The sequence below is a fragment of the Orbicella faveolata genome, unplaced genomic scaffold (genome assembly GCF_042242905.1).
Source record: "Orbicella faveolata isolate gen_17 unplaced genomic scaffold, um_ofav_v1 contig_36, whole genome shotgun sequence".
Taxonomy (NCBI): Eukaryota; Metazoa; Cnidaria; class Anthozoa; order Scleractinia; family Merulinidae; genus Orbicella; species Orbicella faveolata.
In genome coordinates, this window is record NW_028301565.1 from 7623292 (window position 1) to 7639445 (window position 16154).

Sequence of the window (16154 nt, forward strand, 5' to 3'; positions counted from 1 at the left end):
CTACGCTCGACGGACGATTGATTTGTTGTGGTCGCTAGGGCCGTTGGCGGATAAATAGTTAGCACCCTAGAAACGCCTTTAGTGAATAAGATCAATCAATTGAGTTGGTCCGTAGTAGCTTCTCAGTTTCTTTCTAATGACAACATCCGCTCTTACTCCTTTCGTACAAGGAGACATTTATCTGGAAGGCGACGAAATCGTGAAGCCAAACGAAAGTTTTGCTAAATTTCCTCAGCACTTGGTAAAGCTCGTGTAACTTGCCATACCAGCGTTTTCTCATCTTACTCTAACGGATCTGACACTGGAGAAGGCAAAACACAGGAGTCAGTCATATAAATGAGTTCCGCTTCTGTAGCAAAAACTGTGGCAAAGAAATTGTAAGTATACTGTGAAAATTTTCTCGTAAGATGGCTCAATTCTGTGCAGTGCTTACTACGAACGATTACTTGCGAATGTTTACAATGAGCTTCTCGCGTATGTGAGTTGCGATTAAAGGTTCTTACAATGCATGTTCATGCACTAAAAGTGGTGGGATAAAATATCTGGAGACAACACAGAGCATAGCCTTAATTCGCTTCTGTTTATAGTAAGCCTATAATTATAACCACAAGGGCCTTACCTTGCAATTTAATTTCAAGTCCACAAATGCAAAAGGATCAGAGTGGACGATCGTAAACAGTAACGTAACGTTTCTCGTAAATCTATCCATCAGTCGAGCGTGGTAAAATGCTTTTGAGACTTCTCTGTAGCTATTTAAAAACAATTTTTAGTTTTCAAATGCGTTACTGTATACCCTCTGCAATAAATTAAAGTTTAAGTGGTACTCGATGAACCCTGAAAATTCAATACAAAGAGTGAGGCCAAATTCAAGTGCGGATACAGGAAAACGGCAAACATTCATTATCCCTTGCCCAACTCAGTAGTATATAAAAGCTCTTTAGCGTATAGAAAAACAAGATTTATGATTATTTGCACTCACTATTAGCTTTCCCTTTCCGTGCATAAACTAGAAAAATATATCTTCTCTCTGTAAAGGTTAAAGCTTAAATTTCTGGCCAAAAAAATATCAATATCAGTTTTGTGTGTAATATCACAGAATGTTTGTACTGCATATACATGACCACGCCTTGTATTTTGTTTTGGTTTATGGACCTCGTAAAAAGTAAATTACCACCCAAAAAGTAATATCTCACAATGCTGTACTACAAAGTCCCTAAAGCCCAGCTCTGAAGTTTTGCTAATTGGGGAGCTATGCCCGAGTGCACAAGGCTTCAGTAATATTGCATAATTCAGTTACCTCATTATCATCATGTACTTTTTCACCTACAACTGGGAATTGAGGCCTTAAACTTCGGTTACATGCTGTTCAAAGAAAATTTCAGCCAGGGCAATTTTTAGTATAATTTTCTGTCCAGAATACCAACGAAAAACACTATGCAATTACATGTAGCTTTGCACATGACCATTGATCTTTTATGCTAAAGGTGAATAAAGACTTTTTACCTTTGAGCATACAGAAACATGCATCTGTGATCACAGCATCCCAAGCCCACATCTCGGGAAAAGTGTAAAATTAATTCTCAATAGTCATTCATGTAAGCATCCCACATTGTGTGAGTCTAGGGTGGAAAGTAGCCCTGGTGAGTAAGAAAATTAATGCTAATTTTTAAAATTCACATTCCAATTTAATGTGGTGTTCTATATTCAGTTTCGAGATTTCGAGACTTTTAACAAAGAGAAACAAACTAATTGACTGTAGAGTATCATAAGATTCATAATTTGGTAAAATATAAATTCATGTCTTTAATCAATGTTGTCCTTGTTGCCATTTTGGTCACTTAAATCCCCTATTACAGCAGTATTTTAACAAGAAATTCCATGTAGATCTTGATCACAGTGGCAATAGATTAGTCAGTGAAGTTAACAGTACATTGTCAATTTTTATGTTTGTTTGACTTTCTAACTCTACATGTAGAGCTGTTGATTTACCATTTTTATTTCTGATTTCTAACTACTGAAGATATAGTACATGTCTACGTAATTTTTATTTTTCCTTTAATAATACTCACCAGTTGAATAATCCAGCATAAACTGAACTGTAAAATAAAATGTTTGAAAATGTGATCTCTCTTTGGCCCCTCTCAAAACTACTGGCTTCTTTGAATATTACCTCCCTAAGATAATAATCCTAAGATAATAACCCCCATTGTGGTGAGAATAAAATTACAGTAATAATAATAATAATTTACCCTTCACTATTGCCTCATTCCCAATTACCTCAGAAATGCCTGTTGCCATTCCTTTTTGGAGTAAACTATGATAAATTACTAAGTATAATCATGATACCTTTGGCTGTCATGTGAGGAAAATTCATCCTTGACATGCTATACCGTGTGTAGCTATATCTGACTCACTTTGATAGTCTGACTTACATGCAGACAGTCAATATCAAATTTTTGTAATTACCCTACAGTAATGGGAAAAAATAGGTCATTTACTTACAATCATTTAAATTAGCAATTATGTGCTTTTACAATAATTGCAGTATTTCCATATTTAATTGTCTTAGATGGATTGTTTTCTTTTAAGGGACCCTTTATATTAATAATTAAATAATTTTAACACAAAGTAATCGTTAAGTAATTATTCATTGTTCATGTTCGTAATTGTAAGCCAATAGAAGGACATCTTTACTTTATTTAGAAATGATAACAAATCACAACCCTTGAGAAAGGAAGTCCTAGGTCAGAACAAGAAAATGAGAGTTTTTTGTGAAAGCCATGGAACCAGGCTTTGACAATGCACAACATTTTATAATAGGTTCTAGACAATTAATTATTTATGTCAAAAAAACATCTTACTCTGTGTTTCCATGGTCTCACAACTTTACCTGACTATAACACTGTGTGAAAATCCTTTGCAAGCTTTCAGTAGGACTTACTTCGGCATCTGACACAAGTGATTTGAATTTTCTGTTTAATTTAAGTTGGTGATTCTGTTTTCTGGCACTGAGTGGTGAACATTGAATTTAATCATGATTTTACATGGAATTTCTTCTTTGGAATAATATATGAAGAGGACTCCAAAGAGAACTTTGAGCCGTCATCGTTACCCCAATTCATGTCTCTATTTTCTGGCAGAGGAAACTGACTCTGAATATGACAGTGATAAAATGTATGACTTGAAATGAGTTTTTACATAACTTTGACACAAATTTAGTTGCAGAAGCATTTATTTCCCAGCAATGTATATTCTTGTTTGCAATAACAATTATTTTAACACATTATTTAGTGATCTTTCATGTTGGTAAAATATATCTTTCATATCTGTAGTAGTTTAAGTGTTTTATGTATCTATTACTGGAGATTGCTTGGTTGAATTTTAAATAATCACAGTACAAACTTCATAAAAAACACGACTGTACTTAATTGCTTCATAAGGTGTGTATGTAATTGCCAATTTAGAATTTAGTTTTATTTGAATGTGCTATCTAGTGATCTCTTGTGCCAGTAAAACACTTCAAATGATATAATTTAATGTTTAGTTTACTCAAGATTTCTGTTGTATTTCCTTTTAGGAAGTACTACTTAGATGTACAAAGAAGAGAAGATGGTTTTGATTTATCAGGCCCATTTCATCCCAGAGAAGATCCTATTCCTTTGAGAGCTGTAAGAAACCATGTTGAATATTTTTAATTATTATATAAGAAAACTCAAGTGGACCAAGTCAAAAACCTGCCTCACTTTGAGCTACATGAAATTTCATTCTTTAACACCCTGGTACTGTTACATGTAAGTTATTTATTTTGTTTAATACATACATGTTCAGAAGGGTTTGCTTTATGTTGTACAAGACTAGTATGTTTAATTTTAGTTACATAATAGATTACAATGAGTGTGTGTGTGTATAACTGTAACATAGATTTCTCTTCCATTTACCCTGAATTTCTGCCAGTCATAAAATGTGTAGCTAAACACTTTCCTTGAAATAGTCTGAAAATTGTGCGTTACAAGTTAAATAAAATTCATTTGTTACGATATGCAAAGTTCTGTAAATGTTTCACAAAATGGATCAAGGTTCATTGCATGATCCATGATACTATGAACACTGTAGTCAACAACTACAAGACAGTTAAGGTATAGGTGCTGTATGTTGAACTTTTAGGGTGTATATCATAGATTACATTTATAAAGTATATACTGTATGCTTGGCTCTTTAAGCTTAGACTTTTTGTTTGATTTTAAATAATTTTTATTTTTTTGTTATGAGCTTTTGACTAATTTTATTGCTGACTGAATGTTCACCTATTAACTTCTGTTTTTTAATTATAATGTTTCTTGTTTTTAAAACTTAGGGTCCAACATTAGACTATGATGGGATACATGACAGAAGCTTAAAACACTATTTTCACAATAATAGCATAAAAAGGCAGTTACAAAACATGCACACAGCCAAAGACCAGGGGAGCCGCGAAAGTTCAATGCGTGGCTTTGTGGACGAAAATATGGCATCTGTGGATTATAGACTCAAGCCTGGGCCCATCTCCCCTTATGCTTTGCCACAGACTGTAAAGCCGCGACCCCCTGCTCATCGGCCAAAGGCTTTGTTGTCTGTTGAGGAGTATATGAAAACAAAGAGGGGTGCAAAAAGAAGGTAACATATAGAGAACAGTCAAGACAGGCATTTTATTCTTCATGTCAAATTTAAAGTCTTTGAATAAGGAGTTCTGCATATGTATTAAAAATTAGACTCAATCAGAAGTCAATATTGTTAACTGAATTAATATCAGGCTTTATTTGAAGACTGGTTCTCGTGACTGTTTTTGACTTTTGAGAATTAACTTTGTGATTTATAAGGATCAATTGGGTTGGTATCCATTGGATGAAAATATTATTATCTTGGTCAGCAACTGAATGAATTTTAAGCTCTTTTGTTTAGCCATTAGATAACTAGAACTGTAGATTATTAATTAAAATATTAAATTTTAGGCTGTGCACATTTATAATATCCTTTTTAAATAATACAAAGAAAATCAAAAACATCAAGAACATCAAGAACATCAAGAACATCACAAATTAGTACTTTCTAGGGGATTTTTTTTTAAAAGGTGATGATTTTTCTCTCACACACATTACTCTTCTCCAGAGAGTCTACTTTAACTGGCATTAACTAAAGTCTTTGTGCATTTCCTGTGTATTTTAGAAAAATCCCTGCTAACGTGGTTGGAAAACCAAGAAGAATGATGAGACGTTCTCCTCCTCAGCATGTTAGTCGAGATGAAAGAGAGAGACTTGTTAACATGGCAACTAAACTGATTGTTGCTACGGTAAGAATCAAGGCAATATATCGTATGTCTTGAAATTACCTCAGCCTATACTTCACCTGGAGTTTTGAATTAAACACACTAAGATTTGTTTTATATATGTTCTTCATTGTTTTAGGAAACAGTTGCTTTACCTGCAACTAAGAAACAAAGCAAAGGGTTCCAGGCTTCTGAACAGGTAGGTTAGTCAGGATTAAAAACCAGTGGCCATGGTGTATTTTACTGCGCATACATCTCTACACATTGTCAGCAACATTTGGTAAATGGTGTCACAGAAATATAGGGATAACGAACATGCCCCTTCCACATACCCCCTCTATGCTTCTCTCCCTCTGTCCTGCACATTCTCTCCCTCTCTCTGTGACCCTCTGTCCATAAAGTAGATTGGTTAACTGTGTGACTAAATTATGTCTCCAGGAGATTCCAAGACTTCAAAGAGAAAAACAACGCCATTCAGCTGCAGAGTCTCTATCATCAGGTACGCATTATTAAGTATAGAACTAAATGACGTGCAACATCCCAAATTCTGTTAGTTACAGTTCTATGATTTATGTTTGATTCTCTTACATGTATTTTTGTCCACTACTTTCTAGATTCCGAGGCCTCCCAGAGAGTTTCAAGACGTCCTGCTCCTCCAAGGGTGTGTAGTAGTTTTGTACTTTCTTACATCTTGCAAACATTAATTAAAAAACAAGTCTCCTCATACTGTTGATGAGGGTGGTGAATCGAAGGTGAATTATACCATGCATGCATTTATGTAATGCAGTGCAAATCAGCCTGTATTGAAAGCACAAAGCACGAAGCCTATAAACTAGTTCTTTTAAAGGACCCCTTCTCTGAAGATCTTTTGAGGGTCACATGACAACCCGTTTCTGGGTCTTTCTCCCTCTTGCCATGGAAGACATTAAGACCAAGAACTTGCAATATTTTTGGGACCATTTTAAGCTAAAATCTGGTACTATTTAGCCCTATTATTATTATTATTTTAGGCCAAACCAAGATCAGCACCTTCCAGAAGACCCGAGTCCACCTTTTTCAAGTCATCTCCACCAGAAAGAGATGGAAAGAAACACACCAGGAGTGGTGTTCATGTTGTACTGCCTGGAGGATCACAGAGCGATGACGACGAACGACTAAAGTAAGATTGACACCCTATAAACAGTTTGCTCTACTAGGATTAGTCAAGTCCATTACTTGCCAAATTCAGAAGTAATACCTTCATTTTGTAGTCTAGGGCCAATGTATTTATGTTAGGTTCTATTTAATCCACAATTAGTGATGATCTCCATACATCCAAAATTACAAAATGCTACAATTTGGACTTCTAAATAGTTATTGAGTGTCAATTTTTTTTCTTAGCCTTGTAAAAGAGTCTGCATTTGACAATATTGTTTTATTATTTAATTTGTGGTTTTGCAGATCCCTGGTTGGTCGGATGAATTTGGACGGGCGTGGTAGCAGTGTAATGGCGTCACACCACAAGTCTAAAGACTCAAGACCAAAAAGTGCTGGTCTGCCGCTAAAGTCACAAGCTGTTGGCCCTGATGAAGATAGTTATGATGATGAAGAATTTGAAAGTGTAGGATCTCCAAGGTTATCCTCAACTCACGCAACCCCAAGGCTATCATGGATGGAAACTGAACATGACATGATTGACATGTCAACGCAAACAGTTGTCCACTCGGGTATGGTTGAAAAATTTTTGTTTGAAAACTTTTGTTTTTGATCTTCAAATCAGTGTCTACTGTAGAATTAACCACGTCACTTTGCTGGTTTCCTTGTTAAAAAGAGTTTTTTAACCCTTTCACTTCCGAACACCACCAAGCTCAACAAAACATAACACCGGCTAACTTATTTTAGGTACACAAACCATGAAACAAGATGACGAAAATGTTATGCAGGTCGAGCGACAAATCATCCTACCACCCAGGCCCTCACCTATGAAAGGAAACAGTGTGGAAGAAGTCAAAGAAGTGGGTGTGTCAACAGTAACAGCAACACAAGGAGCCAGCACTGCAGACATACCAACATCAATGCCTCTTTCTGCAGAAACACAGACTAGAAACAGAGATCTGGAACCTAAAGGTAGGAATATGAATGTACAGGTAACTTTCAAGAAAATACCCAAGGAAAATAATGTTCTGGACATAAACACTTTACTATTCTTATTCTCCAGAATCTGTTTGTAAAAACCAGAGAGCAAACAATTTGCAAATACTTTAGCACTCTTTTTCTGCACTCTTCTGCATAAAGCAAAAGAAATAGGAAATGTCTACACACCAGCTATCATGACTTTCTGAAAAGAAATGGTCTCATGATCCCGAGTTAAGTTTGAGTTAACCTTACCTGTCTCCTTGCACCTTGGAAATGATGTTTTAGAGTGTCGTATCTCAAAACATTTGCTTGTCTCTAGAGGCAGTTGCCACTTGCACCTTTGGTACCAAAAATGTAGTCCTGGCTATCTAATAACATTGTCATCCCTTTATAGTGTCATCTTATCGCGGTATGTCAAAGTGACTACCATTAACATTACCTGCCTTTCTTGGATTTCTTACTATTTACACACAATCTTTGTTTGTCTGACTCTTTTCACAGTTCTCACATATGAAGTATATGTCCTAACTGGTGATAAGCTGGGTGCCGGTACAAAGGCTGTTGTGAAGTTAACAGTGTTCGGAGAATACGGCAACTCAGGTGAAAGGCAACTACTTCGCTCCAGAACACACAGGACCAAGTTCCAGAGAGGACAGGTCAGATCACTGTTCAAACAATATTGATGTATCCTTACAGCCTCGTAACTGAAAAATACCTTTGGAAATAAAGAAAACTGTAGATAGACAGATCATCACATGATTGCAACTGTGACTTGATTTTTGTTATGTAAAAATATTACATGAACCTTCAGACAAAATAACCCTTGTTATGTAGCTAGTCGGTTATTTCACTTTGTATGATTGTTCTGATGGTACATGTAACACTCAAATTCTACTTATTGGTCTTTGTATATTTGTTAATAGTGCTGCTGATGTGATTTTCACGGCTAATATGTCATGGACTCATGGTGCTATGGTGCTCTTTGTGTTTTCAGGTGGATATCTTTGTCATAGACTCAGTTTTTCTTGGAAAATTGTCTAGTATTAGAATTGGTCACAGTGAGACCAAACTAGGTATGTTTCTCATTTTCTTATGCTTTGTGAATTAAACTTAAGCGATATCCCTCGTACTAAGCATTGCATTGTTTTGTTTATGTTTGTAGGTTATGGTTGGTTCTTGGACAAGGTGTTTGTCAAGGAAGGCCCTGAGGCAACACGAGCATTCGAGTTTAATTGTAACAGGTAATGACAAGACACGGTTAGTGTTTGCAACGAGAAACAAGTGTTACTTTACAAACACCAACCAGTTATGTCACAATGGCAGTCCGTATAACTCCAGTTATCGTTGTGTGAAGCGATCAGCAGGGCATGCATACAATCTAGCTACTGTCCCCGGGTGAACTTCGGTCTGTTGGCCTAACAATTTGCTTGTACCCTGTTGGTCCCATTTATACTTAAGGAGTGGGGAGAGGATCTGTGAGTGTCAAGTCTTTGACCTGATAACACAATACATTAAACCTGAGCAGGTGACGGAGCCCCAGAACACACACCAATCATTACATGAGTTCGTCCCTCCACAGATCTTCCTAGACAGATCTGTTCATCCATGTATATTACCAAGCTCTTTGTTTGTTTTTATTTCTTAATTTCATTCTCTCACGTTTTGTTTGTATTTTTAGATGGTTATCATCACGTGACGATGACGGGCAGATTGTTCGAGATCTTCCAGTGTCAGACGTTTTACCAGGTATGTGGAATCTTTAACTCGATTCTCTTGTGGTTACTATTTCACGATTGTGAAAATTTGCCAGGCTACCCTCTCTTCATCTCTAGGTACAGTTCCAGGTATATTTTTATCGTTCATGTACCAGCCGAAAGCGGTAAAAAGAAGTCGTTCATGAGTGCGCCTCCTCTGCAACCCAACTTTATAGACATTTCTTGATCCCATAACATATGTAGTGGCGAAAAGTCTTGGCTTAGTCTTCAGAGCAGGCGTTTTGTAGCAGAACAAGGAAGCACCCCCCCCCCCCCTCCCTCACCCTACCATCCTCCTACACACCTTAAGCCTCCTTTTCCGTAATTTACTTTTTGACTCGCTCCACGATCCCACATTCCTCCGCGAATTATACAAATAAAGCCGTATGTTTTTTTTGCGCTTTTTTGCTCGCCCGCCAATGTAACGCCAGGATTTGAAGGTTTTAAGTATCACCTCCATATACTATTCTTTGAAACAACAGTTTATTCCGTTACTCTTTTTTCCTGTACAGCGTCTCACCTTGTAGCTGTTTTACCAAGAATCGACGAAAGACAGGAAGATGACTTTTTCCGCAGCGCCAGCGAGAGCGACAGCTTCTCCAGCGGAGAGGAAGACGGAGTTCCTGCGCCTGATTTAAGAGAAGTGAAAAAGAAATCCAACAATAAAACTGACTCGCAAAGAGAGAAACCTCCAATAAGTTATAAGCGTCCTGCCAAACCACCTGAGCCTGTGGCACAAGCTGAGACTCAAGAAGAGCATTTTGTGGCGGTGAAGGCTGAGAATTTGTTTGACATCAGCGAAGGAGAGGAAGAAGGACAAGATGGAGATAACGGAAGGTTTTTCCAACCCGAAGACAACAACGACGAGTCAGAAGATGAAGATACGAAAACGAACTCTAAAAAACTCGCCAAAAAGCGAAGAGACAATAATGATGAAAATGCTAGCGAAAGTGAGGAAGAAATGGACGAGAAAGAGAAGAGTAAAATAACAAAAACTAAGGCTGTGACCACGGCTGTGTCAACATTCCTCAATCACAAGGAACCTGGGAAGGAGTCAAAGGAAGAGACCAGCCCTGAGGAGGCCCAGCCTACAGAAGAGGAAGATCAAAGGATAGGAACTGACCAAACGAAAGAAGAAGAGCAAGATGATGATGATGATGATGATGATGAAAGTGAGGAGGAGGAGAATAACAAGAAAGACAAAGAGGAAGAGGAAGAGGAAGAGGAGGAACCTAGAGTCGAGTTTACTGGTGCTGCAAAACCCGAGGTAATGTTCAATGTTTTGTGTGTTTGAGCTATGAATCGAATTCTTCCAGGAAAGTCCGCTCCTAGAGGTACTCAGTCACGCCACTTTGATCTGTTCTTGGCTGGTACAACGAAACGTCAAACGACAAATCAAGTAGTAGAACCACAGATTATGAAAATGAAAATGCACGATTGTACGGTCGTAGTGGTGCAGATAAACCGCTTTTGTGCGGTTTGTCAAACTTTCCAAACAGTTATTTTAAGGTGACAGCAATTTAAATGTAACAGACTCTAAACTACATGTATTTGAATCTGAAGCTGTTTGGCATTTAGGAAAACCAAGCTGAAGAAGTGTTGAAATGAATTCGGCTTTTACACTTTGGGTTGTCTATTCTAAAAAAATTCGTGTTCATTTTCCCACCAGCATGAACGCGAGCGCCCTGTTTCTGCCCAAAGTGATGACTTTGTTGAAGGCTTCAGAGCTGGTGTCCGAGCAAAACAAGAGAAAGAAAGGGAACTGCACAGGGAGTCCATCAGTGAGAGTGAAAATATCTTGAGGAGAGGTTTGTTGGAGTCTTTTTCTTTTCACTGAAGATTTCGTGTGTCATTCTCGTCATGTTCTCGTCATGCTTTAGCCTAGATAATGGAAATGTAATGACCAAAATACCCGTCTGTGTGGAAGACTGTTTAGAGATCTCATTAGTTCAATTATCGCTCTTTTATCTTCTTTTAAGGTTCTTCAATTCACGAAGCCGCCAAAAATGGAGACCTGGAGCGAGTGAAGGAATTGATACGAGTGGTGCCCGCGATGAAGAACACGACAGACGAACGCGGTATGAACCCACTGCATGTAGCAGCCGCCAATGGTCGATTGGACTGCGTTAAATGGCTAGCAGTCAGTGGTGTAGATTTAGCAGAGGAAACTCCAACTGGCTATACCGCCATGCATTTGGCAGCTATGAATGGTCACGTGAACTGCATGATGGTGAGTAGCACGCATGTCAAGTTAATAGTCAAATTGTTCGCTTGTGGGTTTTACAGAGGGCAGTTCTGATGGTAGGGTTACAGTAATGTTTTGCTTGCAATCACAATCATGTCACCCCAGCAATTGAATGCTAATTTAGTCAGTCTTACAACTCATAAGAATTGATAGGTGAGCAAAATGAATGTAAAAGTTGACATTAGTGCTCGACAAAAGGAAACGCTGCAGTCCTTTCCGATAACTATGAAACAGATACGGACGAGATTGTTGTCTAAAACTTTCATCATATATCTTCCTTACACAAGTTACTTGATCTTGCGAAGTTCTGCTAACTAAACTAGTGTCTGCTGTGTTTGATCAGATTCTTTCAGCAATGGGCAGCACACTAAGCGGCCGAACAGTGGATGAGCTCACTCCTCTTCATCTTGCTTGCATGAGGTAAAGTTGTCAGTTGTTTCTTAATCTGGTGTATTTAATTTAAGGGATCTTATCGCGTAGTCTGAGTTTTATTTTTGGTTTTCGTTGTTAATATGTTATTTTCGAATCATTATTTAAGAGTTAAATTCATGTTTGTTTAATACTCGCGACCCTATGGAGAGGATTTTAGTTGAGTGTCGTAAAAGCAAAACTAAAGCAGTCACTCTGGCCAATCACAAAGGACACAGACAATTTAGAGAGGCAAACAGAACTGGAAGTTACACTAGAAGTTACGTACAAAGTGTCGCGAGTTCTTTTTATAAGTCAATTACTTAATGTATTGAGTGAGTATTAAGTGAAAACCGCTCTAAACCCTCTACAATTTTGCCATTCGCCAATTCCACATACCCCATAATACTCCTGGTTTGCCCCCCAAAATTCTGCATAACCTTTGTTTCCCATTTCTCCTGGGTATTACAGTCGTCCCAAGAGAAACTGAAGACAATGCTTATGCAAAATTTTGGGGGGCAAACAAGAGGTACTATGGGGGATGTGGAAATGGCGAATTAAACGTGTGTGATTTGTCTTGTAGTGGATATACAGAGTGTGTCAAGTGGCTTATTGCGAACAGAGCCAAGGTAGATGTGCTAGACAACAACGGACGAACCCCTCTCGATATTGCCGAGGTAAATCATAATTCAGTCACTAGATACTGAACTGCTGCTGAGATGAACCAGGAGAAGGTCAACTGTTTCAACGAACAACACCAGAGCTGTGCATTTGAAAAAAATGTGGCCGTTAAGACAAACAAGATTGCGAAGTTAGGTTAATTACCAACTGCTTTATGGCAGTACTGTAGGTTTTTTTTCTAATCTTCTTGTAACGTCACGCTCATAAAATAATATATCGTCGTTTGCGAATCTGCGCGTTAAAACTAAAAAAAATCCAAACCACAGACGTACTGAACTAAGCCCAGGTTATGCAAGGTCGTGTTTGAGAAGTCTTGCTAGTCATTAGCAAGCATGCATTTTCTTGCAAAGAATACTAAATGACTGTTGTTTTCATTCTTCATTACAGGAATACGGGCATGAAGAGTTGGTTAAACTCTTGAAAAAATTTAGTAAGTGCTTATCGTACTTTCTGTTTCTTTACTTCATTATTGCGATAACTTATAGACACACTCCTCAATTAACTTGGCTTTGTTGAGGAGTGGCCGTCATTGGGAGACTGCTTTTGGCAGAGGTTCAACTTTATTAGGGCAGTATTGTAGTTATTCACTGCAGCAAAACATATCGTTCCCTGAAGAAAATTGTGGTAGTTGCTTTGTCGGTTTTGCTGGCGGTCATCGTTTTTAAAAGTCATGTGGCTTGTGGAGTTAATGTGTAGTCAGCTTTTAGATCTCACCACAGTTAACACTTACTTCGTTTGTCATTTAGATAAAGAACTCACAAGACAGGACAGTACTCTTTCTCAATTAATGACCAGCGAGCACAAGAGAAGGAAAAGGTGAGCTCAAATAGCGCGAGGTTGTCACGTTTGGCGTTGGAAGTTTGAGTTAATTCCCTGGTTGGTACTTTTGGCTGCATTTTTAACTTTTTGTCGACTTTGCTGTTGCAGTGTTGACTCTGTGGGGAGCGACCAAGATGGCGTACCGTCCAAAGTGTCAGACAGCGGGGTGGGAGGGCTGGAGAGTGGAGAGGACAGCTGGATCAGCGATACTGAGGTACGTTAGGAAAAAAAATACTTATAGCATAAAGTACATAAAGCCACCCCGCCGGAAATGTAACGAACTAATCAAAGCACGAAGAAAGAAACACGTAGCGGGGAGAGTTCTGGAGGAAATTATCATTGTTTTAGCCTGCGAAAGCAGACGTTTTTCCGGCTGTCACTTGTCTCGGCGGAGACAAGCGACAACCGGAAATACGACTGCGTCCGCAGGCTACCATTGGTTATGATTTGTTGGCGGAAGAGGCTGTGCTCTGATTGGTTATAGCACATTTTACGCATCACTGAGCTTGACAAACATAAACAGAAGTAAACACCAATCGATTAACACGGCACATACAGCGGAATGTACTTATCTGTTGGAATGGAATAATACCAGAGAGTAATAGTGACAATGCTAGCGCTGTTGTTCAAACAAAAATGAGTTAACTTTGACGTATGTTTTCTTTCACTAGGAGGACTTAGTAGTAGAACACATGAAGGATTCCCGTCTTGACTCAGCTTCTAGACAGCGGCCGGGGTCTGGAACTGAGCGTCCAACGTCAGCGTCACGGGCCAGGACAGACTCTATGACCACAATAGAAGTGAGTAGTCACGTGAGTCCTCCTCACCCGTCCTATAAACTAACATTTCTATCCGGTCTGGAACAGAGTCTAGTATTTTACAGTTAGTTTTTCCTAAGTACTTGAGACATTTATAAGGTATTTTTCTAGTTAACACACACACACGTTTAAAAGCTCGAAGCTTGTTTTCAAGTGAGTGAACAGAAGTAGACAAGCAACGCCTTTCGCAGACACAATCAGGGAACTCACAAAACCATTCTTTCTTGCAGGACAAAAAGATAAACTTTGAAAAGCAAAGGTCGAAAATGCAGAAAAGAAACTCCAGCTTCTTGGACAGCATCAGGATGGAAGTAGAAAACGAAGAGGAATTTTAAAACATGGTTGCGGTCCAAACACGTTGTTTTCAAATATCAGAGCCGGCCGCTACTGCCCGACTGTTAGCGGTGAGGGAGAGACGAATATCCAAGAAATCGAACTATCTTCTTCCTTGGAGGAGTATGACCTTCGAAAGAACACTGACAAAGAAGGCGATCAAGAGACACTATCACTACTTGTGACTTCAATACAAGTTATCCAACATGAAAGGAATACAATCTATACAGTAGGAACTCACATTAAGCTATTTAGGTTGATGAGAAATCGAGTTGTAACATCTGATCAGACTACATGTACTCACCAATATAATGCAGATACAACACTTTATAGCTAATACACGTCAGGTGAACTGAATGATTCTAGTAGTTAAGAAGGGTCTTAGAGCACTAAGTCAAGTACATTCTCGAATATTTGTAGCTGGTCCAGACTTGTAACTAGTGGTGCGATTGTGTGGGAGGTGATCATTTGTATGGGACGTAATTTACACGATAGAGGAACGTTGAACTATTAAAATTACAGGGCCGTTTCTGGCTCGTAGGGTCCTGACCAAATCACTCAACGAATGTAGCGAGACCGAATAATGCAAGTACAACTTAAGGCCAAACGCTGGGCATTTTAATCAGAGTAGTAAAAAGTGTTTTGTCCAGCTTAAACTATGACACAAGGATGGAATGTTTTAAAGCAAAACTCTCCTGGTCCATGTTTTACATATTCTACTGCTACTGGTAATGGATCACAAAAATGGCTGATCACGTGAAGCCTGTGCATTGTCTCTTCAAATACAACCTTCCTGCTAAGCTTTGTATTTCCCAACATGCCCCAACAAGATCTGAACCTGTAGTCTTGGACAAAACAGGGCGACGCCGAGCAACAATATCGGACTTCTCCGCCTCCCTCCTGCTATCTTTGTTTCGTTGTTTTCTAGACTGGCGGGTGAGGGACGGAATTCATTAAAACCGTGCCATGTTATAAATGAATCTTATTGTTTACAGCGTCGCTCCTGTTTTTTACAAGGTTGCAGGTGACTAGAAGAAGAATGTGTAATTAGATTTGTAATGCAGTATGCCATTTTACAACGCACAGCCACTTGTGTTGCATGCCGAAAGGGAAGAGTAGATAGCAATCGGGTAGATCTAACATTTACAAACTGTTATACAATGTTGTAGTTTAGGCTAGGTAGAGTATCCCTGTATCTCAGGTTCTGTGAGATTTAGCTTCAAGTCTGCTTTTTTCCTAAACATTGTCGAACAAATGCAGCAAACCTTGTCGGGTTTGTTGTAACTGAATTTTTCGAATTCAGTATTTACCATAAAGGAATTAACTTTTATTGCTGCAAGTCATGCATTTGTGGGGTAACTATTTATGAAGCGACAAACAAATACTGATGTTATCTTTCTTGGAAGTAAATACCGCGTATTATTTAACATAGAGCCTTACCTACGGTTTATTTGTCTAGTCATGTATTGATGAGGAGACTAAAACAGGAGAACGCATTTGAGGGTAAATAAGACGTTTCAGATTTTGTACGATACATTTTTAAATAAAGCATAATATAATACGAAAAAAAAAAAAAACGAATGAGTGATTTGCCCTCTTCAGCAAAGATAATTTCTTGACAGAACTCTATCCAAAAATAACCACCCCATTTCTCAAATGCAAGCCCGTTCTCATTAAAA

At 38.4% G+C, this 16154-nt stretch overlaps 1 protein-coding gene across 1 annotated transcript; it reads left to right on the top strand.

Annotated features, from left to right (window-relative positions):
- The first annotated feature begins 73 nt into the window (after positions 1–73).
- Positions 74–16052, top strand: LOC110049021 (uncharacterized). The gene is made up of 24 exons (XM_020754790.2): positions 74–377; positions 3578–3668; positions 4355–4653; positions 5203–5326; positions 5442–5501; positions 5741–5801; positions 5917–5963; positions 6313–6461; positions 6743–7008; positions 7184–7408; positions 7919–8073; positions 8412–8490; positions 8580–8658; positions 9096–9163; positions 9684–10438; positions 10841–10979; positions 11151–11401; positions 11760–11836; positions 12408–12501; positions 12893–12935; positions 13252–13321; positions 13433–13538; positions 13996–14124; positions 14373–16052. The coding sequence occupies exons 1-24, from the start codon at positions 337–339 to the stop codon at positions 14475–14477; spliced, it is 3513 nt and encodes a 1170-aa protein (XP_020610449.1). The 5' UTR covers positions 74–336; the 3' UTR covers positions 14478–16052.
- The last annotated feature ends 102 nt before the right edge of the window (positions 16053–16154 follow it).

Coding starts and splice junctions, on each gene's coding strand:
- LOC110049021 (XM_020754790.2), top strand. CDS start 337: ATGAGTTCCGCTTCTGTAGCAAAAACTGTGGCAAAGAAATT. Junction 5,502..5,740: donor GGTTCCAGGCTTCTGAACAG/GTAGGTTAGTCA, acceptor TTATGTCTCCAG/GAGATTCCAAGACTTCAAAG. Junction 13,539..13,995: donor GCTGGATCAGCGATACTGAG/GTACGTTAGGAA, acceptor TTCTTTCACTAG/GAGGACTTAGTAGTAGAACA.